Here is a 21,449-nt window from a genome sequence, read left to right as displayed (position 1 = left end):
CCACATCTAGACATTTGTAAATCCGCATTATAGTCGGTTTTATTGCTTATGACAGCAGGAGTCGGATGAGAAATCACTCCGAGTTGAAAAGCTAAGATCAGGTGTCAAATCGCCTTGTCTGGTAAGGCAGAGTTAAATACCCCAATTCACAGTCGTTACAACCAAAATCCGCGCATTTGGGTGGGCCAGAGCAGAGCTCAGAAGCAGCAGTACACAGTTCAACCTGACTCGAGCATTATCCTGCTCAAAAGTCATATAAGTTCCAAAAGTGTATGGACTTTAGACCAGACGGACTTTCACGGATTCTCTATGAATTTGTCGCTATGATGCGTGCCAATAGTGGGCTAAGCATACCTGCGGTTCATGGATGCACTATGACTTATCGGCAGAACGACGGTTTTTTCTCAATTTGGCAGCGGAACTAAAGCGCGCTACAAATCTGGCAGCAGGGGAGTGGCTCAATAACAGCGTGCTTGCGGCAGCACTCAAGCATCCATAAGCGCGGGACTCTACGTCCGGTTCTCGCGGGCGGAAGTGGTGGGCGTCGGCGGGGGTGCGTTGGTGCACTCTTGTTGTATCGCGTATCTGTTCAGAAAATGGCCCCCAAAAAGCGCGATCGTGAAGAAGAAAATGGAAGGACAATTTCCACAGATCAGTTGAAGCAGGATCACGAGATGTTCCTCCAGGCATTTGAAAGTAAGTGTTTTTTTGACGTTAGTGGCGCATGCCTTTGTTATGGGGGTCCGTTCTAATGCTGCGGGTACAATGCAATGGCGAGGGAATAAGGTTATTCAAGGTAGCATTGTGCGATCTGACAATGTAAAACATGAACAAGATACAATAAAGGGTTATGACTGGAGTGATGTCCTTTTGTTGATTAGAATCAGTCAAGCATGTGATAGAGATTGTTTGGTATAGCACATCATGATTGATGAGGCTCCACATGGCGATGGAATTTTGCTCATGGGTGGTGAATGTGAAGTAAAATTGGCAGATATCTATGAAATCAGTTAACTCTACAAGCATGAATTTTGAAAATAGCATTGATTTACTGAAGGCTGCTACTGTGCTGTCACTACTTTCCACATACTACTTTGGTTTAACTGGCTGGCATGATTTGTAACCAAATGGACCAGTGTCTTAGGCACATCCTCATGTCAAGCAAATGTGATATTATTGTCACATATGTGATCTGTGGACATTAGGCCTGGCTATTGCAATATTGTGGTAATGATTGTAGCAAAAACTTACTCACAAATTATCAGGAACAAGTTAGTATTGTTTTTTTAAGATAATCTGTGCACTCCTGCGTCAGCATACCACACCCATAATGGTTGCATACCAAACCATACCATCCTGTCTCAAATTATTGCATAACAATCAAAGCAAAGCAATATTGGCAGCATACTACACATCCACCAATTGAGAGCCACCACAGCCATATCATGTATGATGCCAGTGACAGCATCCAATTTTGTCCTGAGCACTAATAGCAAATAACATTTTTGTCCTAATAAGGCTGACAGTTTCAGTGGGATTTAACATGGCATTTAGCATAACATAACACATGACATAACCTAGCTTAGCCTACCCCTACTTCTACCCCCCATATCTACCACCGCCCTCTCCTATCCTACGCTCTACTACTACCTGCTCCTACTCTCCTACTCCTGCTCCTACTCCTACTCCTGCTCCTTCTCTACTCCTACTCCCTCTCTCCTACCTACTCCTACTCCTACTCCTGCTCCTACTCTTACTGCTACTCCTACCCCTCTCTATACTCCTATCCTTGTGCCGACCCATACCCAGACTTCTACCCTACCCTATGCTCATACCTTACCCCTAACCCTATTCCCATCCATACCCCTTTTTCTTGCTACAGCAGTGGGGGACTTGCTCATGCTCAGCTGGCTGATCAAACACTCAGCCTAAAAAAATGCCAACATTTCAGATCAATAGAGATGGTGGGCACCACAGTACAGACATGCAGTAAAGCAGTTTTTTTTGAAATGAGACTGGGGTATGAATATGCTGCAGCCAGTGGAATTTATGGCCTGGTAGTACAAATAGGCCTGAACAGCATTGTGTCCTAATTCCACAGCACATAACAGTTTCAAGCTATTGCTGTGACAATTATCTGTTTCTTGCAGAGCCAACCCAAATATACAGGTTTATCTACGGGCTCGACCCTTGTTTCGGTCAGTAAATGATTCCTGCGACTCTTGTGTATAATTTGCGGATAGGAATATTAGTGGTACGTGACTACTGCTTTCTTTTGGTGCATTTCTTTTGGTAGCTTATGCTGACTGAAAAGTAGCCCATTAGGCTATCAGCAAACTGCCAACAAATCTTGACCTTTAGGGTCTCCAATCCATCCCCAATATCTCACCTGTACTGCAGTAAAGGACTTCACTATGTTACCAATGTTTTGAATGACTTAGGATAGTCCATATATGCATGTGTCCTAATGGGTTACCTGTTTCAGCCACTTTTTCTGCACAGAAACCTGATCTACATGAAAAGAGCATCCAGGAAAAAGTTGAAGTCCAAGCTGACCCATGTGGACACACTTTTATCCATGGTAAGATGGGCTGCAACCCACACAGACATTTATATCATTCAAGTCCCTGTGCTGTGGTGTACATAACTTTTACTAACTCACTGACATGATTTGTGATAAAGCAGCAAACTGAGTGATGATTGAGTGATGGTTGGGTGGCATTAATCGGCATTTTGAAAGTCAAAAATAAAAAATGAAATGGGTGCAAAATAACTGCTGAAGTGGTGTCCCCTAAAACTTAAGTCATCATTGTCATGAAAATAGAAATAAAGGATAAACTTCATAATGCTGTTATTAAAACATCAGTGGTTCTTCATGTACCTGCTGACGTGCATCATGCAATACGTGTCCTCACAGAGTAAATATTTTTGACTCAGATGGATGCTGTAAGCTCTTTCTCATGGTGGATGGTTATTGCTTTTGTCTGGCATTCATAGTAGGCATAATGGGTATCAAAAGACTAGGTTCATTGCGTCTGAGAGCCGAAATCATCATCATTCGCTCCACGTCGCGCCATCACGAGGGAAGGGTCCTGCGCGTAACTGGCGCGCGGCTCCGTTCCGCCGGCCCGACCGGCGTCGTTTTTGTCACGTGAGAGCGCTCCGACGGCTGCGGCCACCGTCCCGACTGACCCGAAGGTCACGCGTGCCGTCCGCCGTCCGCAGATGGAGAAGAAACAGCACGACCTGGCCCACTGCACGCCAGGACAGTATCTGACCATCTCACACATCGGCTTCTACGTTAGCAAAGGTACGCCCGCTCGCCCGCCCCGGCGGTGACGTTCACCTGCGCCCGGCGGTGACGTTCGCCCGCGCCCGGCGGTGACGTTCGCCCGCGCCCGGCGGTGACGTTCGCCCGCGCCCCGGCGGTGACGTTCGCCCGCGCCCGGCGATGACGTTCGCCCGCGCCCGGCGGTAGCGTTCGTCCGCGCCCGGCGGTGACGTTCGCCCGCGCCCGGCGGTGACGTTCGCCCGCGTTCGGCGGGTGACGTTCGCCCGGGCCCGGCGGTGACGTTCGTCCGCGCCCGGCGGGTGACGCTCGCCCGCGCCTGGCGGTTGACGTTCGCTCGCGCCCGGCGGTGACGTTCGTCCGCGTTCGGCGGTGACGTTCGCCCGGGCCCGGCGGTGACATTCGTCCGCGCCCGGTGGTGACGCTCGCCCGCGCCTGGCGGTGACGTTCGCTCGCGCCCGGCGGTGACGTTCGTCCGCGCCCGGCGGTGACGTTCGTCCGCGTTCGGCGGTGACGTTCGCCCAGCCGCCCCCATAAGCTATGTTTGAAACATCTGCTTAAGGACTAAAAGCAGCGGGGGAGTTACTAAGGGCTGTTTGAGACGAGTTTCAACCATAATTAAGATGTTAAAGACTGTGGAAATTGAGGTCTTGCAAAGTACGTGAATCCACCAAAAACCGTCGTTGCCATCCGTGCACACCGTAGGAACCGTCACTGATGAGCACTAATGTGGGACGTGCTGTGCAAAGCATGGCTTTAAAATGCATCTCACACGGTCGCTTCGAACCGTCGCAAAGCAGTGGCTTGGATGGCGAGCAGATGCAAGAATCGCCATGGCCGGATCTGAATGGTCGCCTCTCGTTGCTGTCAGCGGCTGGCAGCGAACTTGACGAAGTATGAACGTATCTTGTGGGGTGGAATGAGTGGAGAGGGATGACGTAAGACCTGTGCTGGCAGCAAACGCTTCCACCACTGTGAATCGCAGAAGCTGGACGGTGGCATTATTTATTGTTGCGTATTGGTGCCCCAAACACGGCGGAATGCAGCGAAGTTGGCTAAAAAGCAGCTCTAAAAGCCGCAATGAAACAGAGCCATGCTCAAAAATCCGTAAGGGCTGTTGAAGTGTAACTAAACCGCCTTCGCATTCGCGGAAGCTGCAGATGATGTGGGGTCCTTGGAAGGCGATTTGTGCTCAGCTGTGCAGATCGCTTCCTGAGAACGTCGTGACGCGGCTGGCTTGTACTACGTCACACCTTGCTATTGCAGCAGCAAGGAAAAATGAAATGCCCAGAGCGGGCTCGGAGTACCGCAAAACACGTGCTTATCACCTTTGGCTCCGCAGGTTCTCGCGCTGCATTTGTCCGTTTCATTACGTCCAGTACAAACCAGAGGTACGAGGTTCGATTCCCCGCGGTGCCCGCCCTTCCTGCCAGGGTGAAAGGCAGGCGACGCCATGTAGCCTCAGCAGCTGAGTGCGTCGTTAAGCCCCAACGACAACCACATAACGTCCAGTACGAGCCGCTGAGAGGATCGCGTCCAGAAACGGGCATCTTGTGATGGAGCCTAAGCTATTTCGGCGGCTCTGAGGTACCCGTTGACGGCGCTGATGTGCTCCGGGCCGTTTGTCCGTTAACAGACGAGCAGGGGAGCCCGTCAGTGACCGCATGCACCAGTGGTCGTCAGCGTACTAAACGATAGGAAAATCGGAATGGGGGTCGGCGCTTCGTCCTGTTACCCCGCTTTCCAGGCAACCCTGCATCGACACGTTGTAATCCGTTTATTTAATCTTTCACCGAATAAGGTTGGTTTTCTACAGCACCTCCCACGCCTGGAACCGCCTGTAAGGGCATGCGGCAGGTGTGTGCAAACAGGTGGACAGATGTTCACGATAGGGACGCTGTCACCGCCCATATGGCGTAGCCTTTCAAAGCACTGTGGCTTTCCTTCAGCTGATGTCTGGGTTGTAAAAATAGGTACACTTTCGCTTATTGCGCAGGGCCACTTGAGTGTACGCAATAATATACACAACCAGTTGCACGATGAGAAATTCCACTCGCCCGCCGTATCTTGAAAACTCTGGTCTTTGGAACTAAAAATGTCCTCTGTAGTCATGACGTTGCTGCACCAAAAGGCCCACGAAACGGTTGCTTTCCTGCAAGAGACGGCCCAGTTCAAACTAGACATTTTTCCCGCACGTAAGCTTAAGCGATTCTTGGATACGATCAGCGCTTCGCGGCCACAAAGCGGTACATTGTGTTTTGTGTATTTCACCGATGCGTGTGGCGCGCTTTGCTCTCGCTTTTGAGGCATCCGTTTCTTTGGGCGCCAGAGCGGCTGATCCTGGCCAGTGGTGAAGGCTCTCGCCGGTGCTGGCTCCCAACACACGTGGGCGAGACATCCGGCGGCGGCTTCCTGGCTGCCCCCGCTTGTTCCGCCGCCTACGGTGTCGTCATCGTGACGTCAGCGCTGTGACGTACGTTCCGTGCGCGCCCCGACGAAAGCGGTCCGCTGACGTCACGCAGACGTCGGAGCGACGTCACTAGATCGAACGCTCCGTCCGGCGCCGGCTGTCGTCCCGCGGGACATCGGGAGCACGCCCGTGCAGCGTGAGAGCGGTAGCGCCGTCGCCGCCGCCGCCGCCGCCGTGTGACGTTACGGTGACGTCAGTCCGCGTCGGGCGACGGCGAGCGCGGCGTCGAGCGCCGAGAACACGGACACGCCGACGAAGAGGCCGACGAGGCCGCCGATCGCCGAGGCGAGATCGCCGACGCTGACGGCAAGCCGCTCCCGCCGCGACTCGGCCAGCGAGTCGGCCGTGATGTCCACCTGGATACGGTCAGGCGCCGCCATTGGCACGTCCAGTGGCGGCGCCGCCACCCGGTACTGGCGCCAGAGGCAGGGCGGCGTGTCCTGGCAACGCGCCGCCAGCCGGCGTCGCCAGCGCTGCCGGCCGGCCGCCGCGCGCAGCGCCGCCTGCGAGCCGAGCGCGCAGGCGGGCAGCGCCAGCGGCGCGTCCATCCAGGCGGCACGGCAGCCGGCGGCCGTCGCCAGCGCCGCCTGCACGCAGTGCCGGAAGCGCCGCTGCCAGGTGGCGCGCGGCTCGTCGCTGCAGCGCTCCGCGCGCCGGCTGACGCGGAGCACGCTGCGCGCCGTCACGTGCAACGAGACGACGTGTCCCGGCGTGAGCAGCACGCTGGCGCTGGCGGGCTCGCCCAGGCTGTAGACGCTGTGGTGGAGCGTGGCACGCTCGCCGGGCGGCCGGGCGTACAGCTGGTACGTCCAGCCGGCGCCCGGCGCCGCCGCCACGGCCAGCCGAAGCTGCACAGAGAACGGCTGGTAGCGTGGCCAGGGCGGCGGCGGCCGCGGCTCCAGGTCCACGCACTGTGGCAGCAGCGTCTCGTCGTCGACCCAGAGCATCGACTCGAGATGCACGCCGGTCACGTGGCTGGCGTTCACACTGCAGCGCGCGCACGACCGGAGCAGGCGCGACGGGTCGGGCCGCGTGCGGCGCAGGAATTCGGCGTCGGTGATGTCCCCGCGCCGCAGCAGCGCCAGACTGGCGTTGTATACGGCGGCGTGCGACCGGCGCGGGCACAGCGTCAGCCCCGGGAATGCGCTCGGTTCGTCAGAGATCTCCATGGCCACCGGCTCGGCGGCGTAGCGTGCCGCCTGGCCCCAGCAAGCGAGCGACAGCCCTACGACGGCCGACAGCTTGACAGCGGCGGTGAGCGCGGTGGCGGCGAGGAGGAGCGCGTCGCGGCGGTCGCGCGGCCACCGCGGCCAGCGGCCGGTCAGCCGTCCCAGGAGGGAGGCTGCACGGCCCGGCGGCGGCGGCGGCGGCGGCGGCGGCGGCGGCGGCCAGCTGGCGTCCGGGCACGCGATCTGCACCTTCATCACACCGGCGAGCCCGTGGGATTGGTCCGTGGGTTGTGGGGCGATGCGTGTGGTTTGGGCTCCGACGATGTGGAGTTGGGCAGTCAGTTTGGGCAGGCAAGGCGGAGGCGAGGTCTTACTATCACACTATTCTGGTCGATGGGCAGCACTTTGCTGGATGTAAGATCATTGCCTAAAGGTGCGCACTCTTGACGATCTTCAAGAAGGTTCTAAAAAGGGTCTGTGCGCTGGTGACATTTGGCAGATAATTGGCTATTCGGAACACCAGCTGCAGAACTAGATGTCACGGCCGTTCTCTTCCCTGACTTGTGAGAGGCTCTACGCAGATTCCGTCGTCGCAGCACTGCTAGCCGATGCTCGTCGGTTGGGTTTTCACTAAGCTCCCGGAAAGCTGTGTAGACTTGCAGCAGCCACGGATGGGGGTACACAGATGCAGCTTCAGGTTGTCACAGATACAAGGGCTCCATGGCGGCTAGCAGTTCCACTCTGATATCCGAACTCGGCTTCGCGTCACGCGGCCGTGAGCAGCGGATTAGGTCAAGGGTCAGTACCCTGGAATGCGTCAGGTCAGAGGTCAGGGCACCGACACGGGCCAGGTCAAGACTCAGGGCCCTGAGACGGGTCAGGACGGTTCAGGGGTCGGCCCTGAGACGGGTCAGGTCAGAGCTCAGGAGGTCAGGGCCCTGAGACGGGTCAGGTCAGAGTTCCGGGGTCAGGGCTCTAAGCCGGGTCAGCGGCGCGGCAGGCACGCGTCTCCTCCGGCGTACCGAGCTGGCCCTCCTTTCCCTCGCCTCACCTTCGCCGTCGTCCCCGGCCGGGACGACACGGCACCTGCCCGGCGACGGCGGGGCGGCCGGTTTGCGCCCTCGCAGCGCCCCCGAGCCGCGCCACCCACAACCTGCGGCCGCCGCGTCTGGTGACCGAGCCGCGAACCAGCCGCTGCAGCGGCGCCGCATTGACAGCCGGCGAGCGCCGATACTGGCAAACTGCGCCGTCCGCTCACCGGTGCGTCTCATTGTCCGGCGCCCGGCCGGCGATGGGTCGGCGCCGGTAGTCATGTAACATTCAGCTCAGCCGCGTTATGGCGCTCATACAGCCGTGTAATGGCGTTCAAGTAGCCGTGTAAACACGGCGGCGCGCTCATGGAGGCGGCGCCGCAGTCTCATTCAATCATGCATTCTTTCGGAACGGTGGGCCGTTACCCGCATTAGACGCGGGATGGTGTTTGTGCGCGCGTTCGATCACACGGCACAAGCTGCCTCGGTCTATAGCGGCGGCTGCTATTTGCGCCGGCGAGTTTGTAACCAAGTAGCAAGGTCGTCGCAGACGGTGTTCGCCGGTGGCGCGTGAAGTGAAGGATGGCCGGGTGCTGTGTTTAGTCGACGAGGATGGGTGCCACAGGACCAGCGCGGTCGGCGCACCCCAAAGACCAAACCATCATCGCCCCGTCGAGTGATGCTTCACACGATCGGGGGAGGGGAGGCTCTGGACAGCCGCGGTGCGGTCGTGTTTGGGACACTACGGTTTCACTTTCGGCTACCACGGCGTTGGTTTTGGTTGTGACGCCTTCTGTCACTACGGTTTTGATTGCCACGGTTTCGGTTACTACCAGTTCGACTTCAGTTACCGTGCCTACGGTGCTTTGGCTGGGCCAAGGGTCCCTTTGTGGCGCAGAGACCTGGAGCTGCTGCCTGACGGAGGATGCCACGAAAAAATGGACGGTGCGGTAACAACAACCTTCGGTGGGGATATATGTATGTTCAGTGGATGGCTCTGGAGTTGTCCTAGCTGGGCAAACGGCACTGCACGACCACTGAACTGTTATCAAGACCATTCACTGAAGTTATGAAGCGATTCCACTGTCACAGTTGCTGATAAAGCTGTCGTCTAGCTCACCTTTTTTTCTGCTGGAACCAGCACGGTTATCGCCGTTCCCTAGAACCGAGCGTCCATGCATTAGCCTAGACGTGAACTATGGAAGCCTTGTCGGATGTTTGATGGTCGGCTTCCATTATGCAGGCGGGCAACAGGTGCTCAGCACAGAGGTGATAGTGTTATGCGGCGCAAACCTAGACAAAAGCTTCGGTGTCTGCTGAGTATTTGTCATTAGCAAAGTGCAGCTGCCAGGGTCATTAGCAAAACACTTTCATACAACCTGGAGCCTGCCCGCAGTTAGTGCAAAAGCGTTTGGTTCACGCATGGGTGGGAGCTCGCCGGCCGCGTACCCAGCCGCGGGCCCGGGTCAAACGATTTGGTGCAGTGCATAATGACGGTGGGCTGAATTCGCCATGTTTTTTTTGCGACCGGACGTGCCTCCTCTCCCCCTCCCCTTCCCCAACGCTCCAATGGCCCTGCACTTTACCGTTGGGCCTACGGATACAGTTCAGAGAGGGTGGACGTGGTGTCCCGCACCGTGGTCCCCCTCTTCTCCCAACTGGTTTCGTGCAGGTCCCACCTCGGATGGCGCCGATCACGTAGTGGTTAACTGCGCGACTGGGGAACCAAAGAAACGGGATTCGATTCCCCACGGTCTAGTCTCAGGTCTAGTATAGTCTCAGCAGCTGAGTGCGCCGTGAAATGACGACAACGCCCTCTGCTGGTGGCCGCGCGTGACCCGCGCATTGTCACCTGTCCCACCTGGGGGGGGGGGGGGAGCGGGGCTCGCCTGAGTGTTCTCCGCCGCTGAATCTGACCCTGACCCTGACCCTGACCCTTACTCTGACCCTGACCCTTACTCTGACCCTGACCCTGACTCTGACCCTGACTCTGACCTTGACCCTGACTGACTGACCCTGACTCTGACTCTGACTCTGACCCTGACCCTGCCTCCCGGCTGCCGCAGATGACTCGCCGCCCGCCTCCGTGCGCGTGGAGACGACGCTGAAGAAGCTGTGCCACAAGCGGCGCAAGGAGGGCGCCGCTCCCGTCGTCACGGTCAGTAGACGGCTGCTGGCGGGGTGTGCGCTTTGTACGGTTTGAGCCGTGAAAAGACAGCGTGCGGGCTTTGACGTCGCGACCTGCTTTGGAAGTCGCTCGTGGGCTGGGCGAACTGCTCTCTGCCGAAGGAAAGACCAGCGCGTTGCAAAAGGTGGTGGTGCATGTCTACGAAAGTTGGCGCTAATGCTGTCCGTTGATATCCGGCCTTGACTGGCCCGACCGGCCTCCCCGGGGAGCTGATTATAGCACAGCGCCTGCTGTGGTCTGACATCTTCGCTGGACGTGGGAGGGCCGGACCTGTTCGCCAGCTCTCTGTCACGCCTCGTTCTAACCGGGTCATACTTGCTGCGCGACTGATCACAGGGACGCTGCTGGAGTGCTCCCCAGCGGTTCATTGCGACATTGGGGGAGCACGTGTTGGCGCCAACACTCACGCGGGTGTGAAGGAGTGCCCGCCCTGTTCGCCTCAGCTTTGAGCCTGACTTACCGGTGTCCTCTACCGTTGTGACCCTTGCAGTATTGACCCCAGACATATGTATGGCGATACGTTGATTATCTAACGGTACGCTATCTTCATCACTATGGCATTGAGTTGCACGCTGTGGGTGCAACTGGTCGCCTTCCACCCGCCCTTTTTCCAGCACCTCTCTGCCGTAGACTGTCGTGAACGCCGGTGGTTGCATGACCGGGATTCAGCGTTCAGCACGCGCCACTGGTGACCTCTGATGACCTCGTGTCCCGGTTCTAAGCACTTGTAGATCGACACCGGCTCGTCGTGATGTCTGATGTCTGGTGTCTGATGTCTGATCACCATGTGTCTCCGTTTCGGACGTTGCGATGTCTCGTGACCGGTGGTGTGACCTCTCGTGACCCAGTGACCCCGGTTTCAGACGTCGTTCGGCACCAACGAGGTGGTGGTGAACCCCAGCGAGGCGTCGGCGCCGCCCACTGTGCCCACCTCCTGCATACCAGCCGAGAGGTACGCTTGTCACCGTTGACCCCGGTCACCGTGGACCCCGGTCATCGCTGACCCCGGTCGCAGCTGACCCCGCTGACCCCGGTCGCAGCTGACCCCGCTGACCCCGGTCGCCGCTGACCCCTGTCACCGCTGACCCCGGTCACCGCTGACCCCGGTCACCGCTGACCCCGGTCACCGCGGCTGACGGACGGCCAGTAGGACCACGTGATCCTCTGGCGGGTCCGGTGACCAGGGTTGCGGTCATTCGGGCACGCTGGGAAGTGGTGGGACGGGTCAGGTCAGGTGGCCGCTGGGTGGCGCTGCTGCCAGCGGACAGAGTCGGGCGGCGAAGTGTGACATGGGGTATCGGTGCCAGGTGTGTCAGGTAAAGTGTCAGTGTCAGGGTTGTCATTTGGAGTGTAAGCGGGTTGGATCAAAGTCACGAAGCAGTTCAAAATTCCTGGTAGTGTTGGACGATTATGCTGCAGCAAAATTATCTCAGCTTGTATCGCTCGGGTGGCAGTGTCCATACGATGTCATTTATTTTTAGGGCCTGACTGGTCGCACCACGACCGCTGAGCGCCAATGTAAACACCGAAACTTCCAGCGCTCCGGAAAAAGGCCTGACGATGTGCTCCTCGTTCCTTTGGGATGACGTCATGGATATCCATCCAACCCATGCGAATATCGGGCACGTGCCGTGAATGAAGTAAATCCCCATCATGGCCAGGCCTCACATGTTCAAGAGTTGCTTTGCTTCGATGTGGTGTTGTCTACTTTTCACATGCCAATTGTTCAACATCGCGTTGTCCTTGCGAAAACACGCTGGACCTGTGAGTGGTGCCATCTATCGATTGCTGCACGAGGTCTGACTTGTGACGTCGGCCGCCGCTGTTGCAGCTTCTCCACGCAGAACGGCAGCGGCCCAAAGACGTTCGTGCTGGCGGTGCGCGTGTTTCCCCTGCCCGGCAACCGGGAGAACGAGGGTGAGTGAGCCCCAGCCACAACTGGGTCCATGGTCTTCAAGTTCACGTAAATTGAGACGCGAAGAAGTAACCCTGAGCAGATTACGAATTGGCCACACGCACGCAACACATAGCTACCTTTTGTGCGGTGAAGAACGCCCTAAATGTCCTCGCTGTGATGCGCCACTTACGGTTCGGCACGTTATTCACTCTTGCCCACAGTTCAGAGAAGAGCGGGCACTTTACTTCGGACGAGATGCGTCAGGTCTTACCTTTTCAGACCTTATTGGTGACGATTCTCGCATGCTTGGCACCGGACAGCTGTTTTCATTTTTGAGAAACGTAGGATTCACAGCCATTTACACACCACGGTAAACACTTAGCTGTTATGGGCGCAAAATGACCGTAGAAGTCGACGCGCCCTAAAACCCCAATCATCATCATCACCGGTGTGCGTCATCACACCCGCCTCAGCCCACGTGAGCCACCGACGTTCTGCACAGAGACTGCACGACGATGTACAACTCCCAGAAAATCGTCGCCCGTTCCGCTGACCCCTCCCCGCCCGACAGAGCCGAACCCGAAGCGGCGCAAGGTGGGGCGCGCCTCGTCGTCCGCGTCCGCGGCGGCGGCGTCGTCGTCGGAGCAGCTGCGCGCCGAGCTGGCGGTGACGGATCGCGCCGGCCGCTGCCTGCTCTCCGACGGCGAGTACGACGTGCTGCTGACGGCCGAGGAGCCGCCGGCCCGCGAGACGCGCGCCGGCGCCGGCAGCCCGCGCAAGACCTCCTGGGAGAGCTTCGACGACGGCAAGGTCCGCTGGGGAGGGTGCGGACGGGGTGGAGCTCGTCCAGGAGACAGGAGAGGGGGTGGGAGATGCGGATGGGAGGGTGCCGGGTCTTTTGCGCTGGGGAGCGTTGCGTGAGAGCTGTTTTGAGGTGGGACCTGCGGAAGTTGGGAGGGTTTGCGGTGGCGATGCAGAGAAGTGTCAATCCCGTATCACGTGACGCGCCACTTCCCTGTGTGTTGCAGGCTCCCGCACCACGTGGCGTGACGCCTCTCTGCCTGTTGCAGGCTTTCGCGCCACGTGACGTGACGCTTCCCTGCCTGTTGCAGGCTCTTGCACCACGTAACGTGACACGCCCCTGCCTGTTGCAGGCTCCCGTACCACTCGACTCATTCCAGTCAGCTCCCACGCTGAAGCTGCGGTTGGCCTGGACCAATCAGATGCCGCAGCCGACCGTCGAGAGGCCCCGCCCACTGCAGCCGCGGGACACCAATCAGATGGCGGCCGGCACCAAGAGGGGGCGGAGCAAAAAGGAAGAGTCGAGCAGCAGCGCCAATAGCCGTGAGTGGAGGAACAGCTGATCGCATGGCATTGCGTCGCCGTGACTTCGCGCGTCGCTGTCAATCAAAGCCAGAAAAATTCGGGAGTGCAGGATCATGTTGGAGATGAACGAGGCACGAGAGGCCGGATGCTACAGTTGCTTCACAAGGAGTGAATAGTGAATTGCAACTTGAAAATGCTTCCCTCGACTCATCTCCGTGATGTAATATTTGCTGTGACGTTCCCTTCATCGGATCTAGACGCGTCCCTTTACCACGGATGCCGCGGCGGCTACAGAGCCGCTAGGTCCGACGTCATGTCTCGAAACGGTCTATGCTTCTTCAGTATGCCTGTCCTCTACTCTTCAGGGGTGTTCCGCCGCCCAACCCATTCATGTAGTCTGTTGTCGTCTCTGCGTCTTCAGGACGTGTGTTGTCCACCGTTCCTGGGTGTTCCGCTCCCTCCCCCCCCCCCCCCAACTTTCTCAGTTCTTCTTTCGTTGTCTCTGCTTCTTCAAAGTATCTATCATCCACCGTTCCTGTGTGTTCCGCTTCCGCCATCTGTCGTCCTCGTAACCGGGGACGGCGGCAGGCCATTTGGCGCGGGATCGCCACCGGTCTCAAGCCTCTGCACCGCTTCTTATCTACTCCCACCTTCGGTGCGGACGTGATCGGACCCCATGAGCACTGTGAACGAAATCGCGGACAGCCGCACCAGCCCCGTGGCGCCGGTCGTCACGCCGCCGCCCGGCCGACAGGCGAGAGCTGGTCGGTGGACAAGGAGAAGCCGACGGGCGTGGAGCCGGCCTCGCCGCCGCCCCCGCCGCTCATCCTCTACCAGTTCATCTACGGGCCGGCGTCGCGCCAGCAGACGGAGGCCCGCCAGGACCTGCTCTGCCCCTGGTGCTCGCTCAACTGCCACAAGCTGTACCCGCTGCTGAAGCACCTGCAGCTGTGTCACGCGCGCTTCACCTTCTGCTACACGGTACGGGGCCACCCGGTGGCAGCTGTGCCATGCCTGCTTCACCTGCTACGCGGTACGGGGCCACCCGGCGGTGGCGGCGGCGGCATGGGCTTGTGGAATGGAAACAGTCGCCGGACCGCCGACAGGGGGCTATTGGTGTGGGGATCACGAAGATGATGGAGATGATGATGGCCCAAGCCCAACTATAGGCGCATACCACTAGCGTAGAAGGATGCCGGTGTCATTTGTTAACGTTTGTGGGAGTGTAACCGGATGGCAAGAACACGTCGACCGTAACCTGTGCAGTTTGAAGAGTTGGTCATATGTGACCGACAGCTTGGGAATGTTGGCCGTGGTTTGCGGCGGGCGTGCGCTGTCCACCAACCGGTGCGAGCCCTTCCCGGTCGTCCACCTTCCGCCTGTCCACCCAGTTGTCTTGCGCTGATGTAGCCCCCCCCCCAGGACGCTCGCTAACCTCGGGGGGGGGGGGGGGCTGCGACTGTAGTGGTGTTAATAAGCCCCTCAACAAGCAGACCAGAAAGTCAGCTATGCCGGAATCCCATCCCCTTGCCCCCCCCCCCCCCTCAAACGCGGCCGCCGCTGGCTCCAGCCCCCTGCAACAACTAATCCGTGCCTCCCCCCCCCCCCCCCCCAGCTATGACCCGCACCTCCCACCCTAGCTCTGACCCGTACCTCCCACCCCAGCTCTGACCCGTGCCTCCCACCCCACCTCTGACCCGTACCTCCCACCCCAGTTCAGACCCGCGCTTCCCACCCCAGCTCTGACCCGTACCTCTCACTCTAGCTCTGACTCGTGCCTCCCACCCCAGCTGTGCCCCTTGCCTCCCACCTCGGCTCTGACCCGTGCCCCCCGCTGCAGCCGTTCGCACGCGGCGCGCGCATCGACGTGTCGCTGAACGAGTCGTACGACAGCTCGTACGCGGGCAACCCGCTGGACCTGGCGCGGCCGCCGACGGGCCGCTCGGGGCCCGGCCGCCGCACGCCCTCCACCAGCGTGCTGGTGTGCCGGCCGCGCCGCCAGAAGCCCAGCCTGGCCGAGTTCCAGCAGGTGAGCGGGCGAGGGGGCAGGGCGGAGGAAAGCAGGGGTATGTGTGTGTGGGGGGGGGGCGAAGGGGGGATAACAGGACGAGCATGTTAGAATGGGGCTGGCTGACTGCGGAGAATTATTGGAGTAGGAGGAAGTGGTGGAACGTTCGCGCAGCAGGAGTAGCATGAGGACACTGAGAGACGCGCCCGGTGGTCCTTGGAGCTGCGACCAAAACCGGCTGCCGTGGGAACGGTCGGTGTGGTGTACAAACTCAGTGATGGCGTACTTGTCAAGCCACTTGCTAAGCCACGCCGCCGTGACTTAACCTGCGATGTGCTGGAACGTCGTAGCAAGACGGAGCGCCGCGGTTACCTTTCACGTGGTCATGTTGACCTTGACCGTATTCTGACGTGGTCTGACCCACGCTGATCGGATGTGCTGAGGCTCGTCCTGGCCCTCTAGGTGACCTCAGATTGATGTGGAGAGTGGTGTGGATGTTTGTCGTCCTCTGTTGGTCCGGCCTTGCCGTGGCTAACCCGACTTGGTTTGCGCCGCCCTAACTGGACCTGACTTGATCTGACCTGGACTTATCTGTGCTGTCATAACCTGTGGGACGAGACGGAGGGTGTTATTGCTGGCCTCATTGTTTAAACGTGGCCCGGTTTGCAGCCCCCAGATGCGCTCTGTGATGGCCTGTCGTGACCTGACCTGACCTGCCGTGACATGACCTGTCCTGTCGTGACCTGACCTGCCGTGACCTGACCCGACCTGTCGTGACCTGACCTGACCTGTCGTGACCGGTCCTCAGAGTGAGACGGAGGAGCGGATGCGGCCGTTCGTGACCGGCCACAACCGGATGTATCACCGGACGGCCACCAACCTAGCCATCCCGCCGGCCGAGCTGGCCTACGACTCGGAGGTGAGGGGGCGCCACCGGCGACGCCTCGGCCGGCCTCCTCCCCGCAGAGGGAGCCCCGGGGTCTACTGGTGCCTCCGGGGTGGACTCCTCCCGTGAGAGGGTCTCTGGGGTCTGATGGGCCCTCCAGAGAGGTAATGGGACCTCCGTGGGTAGTAAGGCGTACCCCAGAGCCCGGGGGATCTAGCGGTGCCTTCTGGCCTTGGAAGCAGACTCTGGGGATCTGCGCGCTCCCCAGGAGCTGAAGAGATCGCTGGCCATTGATGGGTGTCTCCATGGAACGGAGGGAACCTCCGGAAACGTAAACATGGCTCTTAGGACTTCAAGATACTTCGTGGTACGTCGAGGTATGTTTTTAAAGTTGAAACTGTATCAAAAATATCTGAACTGGGGGATCTTTCTGTTTTTTTCGGAGATTTTACAGGAAAGAGCGATCTTCGTGAGTGCTATGTATGTTATATGCAGCAATCATGATTGCTGGTGCTTTCGTCTGTTAGATCTGCAAGAACGCATTGGTCAGCTGACTCGCAAAATTATAATTCGTGGAAATCTTGCGCGACAGAATGGTTTGGCGTACAGTATGTATTGAAAGGAAAAACACCACACTTTGCATAGAACAGCTTCTTCGATGTCACTTTCCACGTAACCACGGCAACATTTCGACATCGGGCGACCACACTGTGATTCTGTGACGTCACCGCGTGACACGTGGCGCCCTGTGATTCGCCGGCAGGGCGAGCACGATCACACGTGGCTGCGGACCAAGACGCGGCGCATGATCTACGAGTTCAGCGACGTCAACGAGGGCGAGAAGGCGCTCATGGTCATGTGGAACCTGCACGTGATGAAGTACAAGTCAGTGGCTCGGCCGCCGTCGCGGGAGGGGGTGGCGTGCTAGCGCGGTGTTGGTCGCTCTTGTGGGGTAGAGACTGGGCTTCTGCTGGGAATCGGGTGGTTTACTTGGCGTAGGGTCTGGCTCTGGTCAAGACTCTGTCCTGGCCAGAGCGTTTTGGATTCAGTGTGGGGTGGGGGGGGGGGGGGGATGTAATGAGACTTGTTCAGCAATTGTTACGGTTCTGACAAAAATTGTGTGATTTTTGGTGGTTGGCGAGATGAAAAGGCCCTCACCTCTAGACATAGGCACTTGGTTGTTCACTGAACCCTCGAAAACCGACATCAATGCTTTATGATCCTAAACTGTCTGTCCTTGTGCACTCCGAGAACAGCCACGGCCGGTCGCCAGGGCGTTGTATCAGTTTTTATAGATACCAATGCACCTGGGGCTGACATTGATATCATTCCCACATATGTACTGTGAATGCATATCCGTGGATGCCACCACCAGCTGATGTTGTGTATGGGGGGGGGGGGGGACGGGGAGTGAGGAGCTTGAGCATTTTAGCTCCTTTCCATTGAAATGCCAAAGTATCATATTGAAATCAGTTAATTGGGTATTGACCGGGAAGCGTTGCTCCCCCGCCCCGCCCCCGCTGGTGCCGCCCCGGGACTCGTCCTCACCGCCGTCTCCGCCGCGCCGGCAGTTTCGTGGGCGACCTCCAGATGCCCGCCGCGCTTAGCCTCTTCATCGAACAGCACGGCGCCACCATCGTCAACCGCAACCTCTACCGCAACTTCGTGCTGCACCTCTCCTCGTTGTACGACTTCGGCGTCATCTCGCCCGGGCACATACACCGGTGAGGAGAAGGGGCGTCTCCCTGACGGAGGTCCCGGGTTCGAGGCCGGGTGGTCGCCGAAACATTACGTCACACAGCGATTGGTGATCGCAGGGTGCTTTGGTGAAGGCAGGAAGGGTGGCAGTTAAGCTCCCAGTGACTGATTTGGCCTGCCAATGATTCACAAGGGGTTTGTCGTGAGACATCTAACCATCTGGATCGAACTGTAACGCGAGGAAGCCAAAACGAGGTTGTACATGCTCGAACCTGCAGCAGTGCCGGAGGCATTCCTGCTCTTTCCGAAGTGCCTGGGGCACGGCAGTGCATGGGGCAGTTTTAACTGCAGGCAACGGATGTAGAGAGCATGTATTGGGAGACGTATTCGACAGCGAACAGTTTTTTTACTTTGTTTAGTGCCCTTATGCCAATGTCCCGTCTTCATGGTCATCAAGCGGGTCCATACTTTTGTTTCCACTCGACTTTGTCCTGTGCAGTGTGGACCCGGCTTTGTATATTGTTACAATCGCCGGAACGGGGTCTGGGGGAAATGGGTGGACAAATTCCAGCCGCGGCATTATCCAGTTGAAGAAGACCTAGTCCATATGGTGCGGCAAAGTAAATTGCGAAGTGAGAAGATGAGAGCCTTGTTAAATTAGTCCGAGCCAAATGAATTGGAATTGGAGGGGACAGGGATATTTAGGTCTGGGCCTTTTTTTCGAATCCTGTGGCATGCCTTTTAATCTTCATCGTACGACATATTCGTTCTGATTAACCGCTAAAGTTGGTTTCTGTAAGTCGTGTGACTATGGCGGGGTTTGTCGGAACGCGTGGTCTTGTGACGTGCAGTGCTGTTTCCTACGGCAGTCCCTCCTCGGTGCAAGTCCGAATGTTGTTCCGAGATCTCGTGCGACGCAGTCGCTAGAACAGCATAACTGCGCCTCTCCCCCTCGAGTTCGAATGCAGGCAGCGGCTGTGACCACTTAGGTGACCTTCTCAGTTGCCCGGCTTCATGCAGTGCGGTACGATAACGTGTAAGGCTTTGTCCGTCCCACTGGCTCAGTTGGTGAGAACGCCTACCTTCCGACCCACCTACCCGTGGCGGGCGAGTTCGAGTCGCTTTAGGCGCTCGCTATTTGTCCTTGACGGATGCGGCCTGCGGCCGGTGGCAGCAGCCGCGCTCAAGGTCAGGTGACGTCAGAGGGCAGGACGGACCGTGCCGAGCGTTGCGGGGCGTTAAACTGGACACCAAGCTCTGCGGTTGAACTGGAATTACGCGATCGGATGGTAGTGGTCAGGGCTCACACAAGCACTGGTTAGTTGGATCTGATCTCAGAAATACATCCATTGAAAAGATTCGGTCGAAATATATTTTTTAAAAGGGCACGCTTAACGCGATGGTTTGAGTTCCTCAGCTTTACAGCAGGGTAAACCCAACCGCGGCGCCGACACGGTGTGCCCGGCAGGGCGCTCCACTGCCGTGACCCGGCCTGACCCGGCCCCCTGCGTCCTGACCTCTGACCTTATCTGACCTCTGACCTCTGACCAGATCCCGCCCGTCTGCTCTCGGCAGGGCGATCCAGCAGTTCCAGGAGCTGGTGGAGCGCGACGGCCTGTTGACCTCCACGCTCGTCAACAATCTGCTGGGGGCCACCACCTGACCTGCGGCTGACGCCGGCGCGGCCCGCTGCCACCGCCGCCCCCGCCCGGGCAGCGGGCGGCGCACGCTCCACGTGGCTCGGCCCCACTAGACGACCGGCGCGGCCCGCCGCCGCCGCCGCCGCCGCCGCCGCCACCGCCGCTCGCCGGAATGGCAGCGCGGCCGGAGAGTGCCGCAGGCATGTGGAGAGGAGGCTGGGCGGCGGGCGCCGCCGAGGGTATGGCTGGGATAGCGGTGATGAATTGCGGTCAGAATGAATAGCGGTCAGCTGTAGTGAGTGGGACTGAGAGGGCCGTACGCGTCAGGTGAAGTCTGGAAGGGGTGTCGGTTCGGCTTGAATAAGGTAAGGTGCGATGAGGTGGGCTGTCGCGCGACGCCGGCTCCACAACGTGAAGAGAAATACACAGTGGAGAAGGCCGTGGTCAGCGCACCGAGAGGACGCGGGCTGTCAATACCGGTTCGAACCGGATCAGACCGGCTCCGGGGCCGCCCCGCCCAACGCGCGGCTGGGTGATCCGACCCCAGGCCTGGCTGACTGGCCGTTCGACGGCGCCCGGTTTTGTGTGACGCCTAGCCGAGACACTCCGCGGACTCCGCGGGCTCTGGCTGCCAGTGGGAGGGTCGTCAGAGTCGCCGGGGTCCGGTGGCTGGCAGGAGGCGCCGCCCGCCCCCCCCCCCCCCCCGCGCTGTGGCCGGCGGGCCACGTGTGTCTGGTGTGTGACGTAGCGGGTGTCTGGTGGTTGTAGCGTCCTCGTATGGGCGCGTGCGGGATACTGGAGACGCCCTCGCCCCTCCCCCGCCAGTTGATGTGTTGTGTGGCCCGCGAGGCCTGGCGGTTGACCTTTGCCCCCGTCACGTGACCACGTGTTTGCGCAGTGTCGTGCACCCCTGCGTGTGAACTGACCCGATCACGTGCAGTCATTGTCAAAAGGACGTCACTGTCCTGCCCATATACCTCTTCCCTCAGCCGCGACGGCGGCATCACGCCAGGCATAACATATCCCAGGGCGTCCGCCGTCGCCGCCGCCGCCTTTCATTGATTCACTGGGAGTCCGGGCCTCCTCTCCCGGTGCTTACGCATCAACGGGCATCACTAAGCGTTCGCCATAGTCACACAAGGACATTAATCAAATGTGGGTGCCCGGGCGGCAATTTTGCGCCCGTGTGTTCTGTAGTGCGCCGCGGCTGTCGGCTGTCAACGACCGCGTTCCACCGAGCCGTCATGCCGCGGCGGCGAGTTCTACCGGAATCCGTGTAACTAGGCGGTCTGTGTACCGTAGGACGCTCCGAGCGTAGTCAAACTGCCAACACGACGCGAATGGGACTTGGTCTGCGCCCGTGCCTTGGGCGCTGGCCTTGGCGACCTTGAAGCCTCGACCTCGGTGACCTGAGGCCAGACCCCAGTGGCCTCTGAGCGATTATCGTCACTTTCACACCGCCTCTGGCCTACCATCAGTGACATCCATAACTGCTCAGGGTGCCGATAGCTCGCTCCTGCCTTGTGCCGTGTGACCGGAAGTGGGTCATTTCCGGCTGACAGCTGGACCTGTCCGCTGGTGGCTGTTGTGTTTTAGGCGTGCTGTTGTGTTCGACAGAGGTCTCATCCTCGGATACTGGTGTTTTGTCCTAAAGGACGCCGCCGATACTGCTGCTCAATGTCTATCGCCGTAAACCGCCTCTTGAAATACACGGCCGGCAGAAACGGACGTTTACTCGCAGATAGGGGGCTGAAGCTTTCCAGTTGGACATGGGCGTTCGAGGCTGTGTGTCCACTGGCTCTACCGCGTCGGAATTTGTGGGAAAAGATCGTTGGCCAGGGCTCCCG

The 21,449-nt window shown here is 58.7% G+C and overlaps 2 protein-coding genes across 2 annotated transcripts in view; both read left to right on the top strand.

The window, feature by feature from the left end:
* LOC119095090 (annexin A4-like) overlaps positions 1 to 425 on the top strand; it is a 5,360-nt gene extending 4,935 nt beyond the window's left edge. Inside the window, exon 5 of the mRNA XM_037217981.1 lies at positions 417 to 425. Coding sequence (XP_037073876.1) covers positions 417 to 425 — 9 coding nt within the window. The remainder of the gene's footprint in view (positions 1 to 416) is intronic.
* A 1,768-nt stretch (positions 426 to 2,193) lies between these two features.
* Positions 2,194 to 19,675, top strand: LOC119095390 (polycomb protein suz12). Its single transcript, XM_037218239.1, has 14 exons — positions 2,194 to 2,198; positions 2,486 to 2,581; positions 3,226 to 3,310; positions 10,026 to 10,117; positions 11,011 to 11,099; positions 11,979 to 12,064; positions 12,616 to 12,854; positions 13,199 to 13,388; positions 14,125 to 14,351; positions 15,211 to 15,399; positions 16,187 to 16,297; positions 17,028 to 17,149; positions 17,836 to 17,988; positions 19,538 to 19,675. Exons 2-14 carry the CDS (start codon positions 2,516 to 2,518, stop codon positions 19,623 to 19,625), a joined length of 1,737 nt encoding a protein of 578 aa, XP_037074134.1. The 5' UTR covers positions 2,194 to 2,198; positions 2,486 to 2,515; the 3' UTR covers positions 19,626 to 19,675.
* Positions 19,676 to 21,449: the final 1,774 nt, after the last annotated feature.

The sequence above is a fragment of the Pollicipes pollicipes genome, unplaced genomic scaffold (assembly GCF_011947565.3).
Source record: "Pollicipes pollicipes isolate AB1234 unplaced genomic scaffold, Ppol_2.1 Scaffold_4219;HRSCAF=4965_pilon_pilon_pilon, whole genome shotgun sequence".
Classification (NCBI taxonomy): domain Eukaryota; kingdom Metazoa; phylum Arthropoda; class Thecostraca; order Pollicipedomorpha; family Pollicipedidae; genus Pollicipes; species Pollicipes pollicipes.
The sequence above is the reverse complement of the archived record's forward strand: the minus strand, read 5'-3'. Positions and strand labels throughout refer to the sequence as shown.

What these genes read in the sequence shown, in the direction of transcription:
- LOC119095390 (XM_037218239.1), top strand. Translation starts at nt 2,516, where the DNA reads ATGAAAAGAGCATCCAGGAAAAAGTTGAAGTCCAAGCTGACCCATGTG. An exon ending in AGCTGGCCTACGACTCGGAG is followed by an intron (nt 16,298 to 17,027) that starts GTGAGGGGGCGC and finishes ATTCGCCGGCAG; the next exon opens with GGCGAGCACGATCACACGTG. An exon ending in CTGCACGTGATGAAGTACAA is followed by an intron (nt 17,150 to 17,835) that starts GTCAGTGGCTCG and finishes CCGCGCCGGCAG; the next exon opens with TTTCGTGGGCGACCTCCAGA.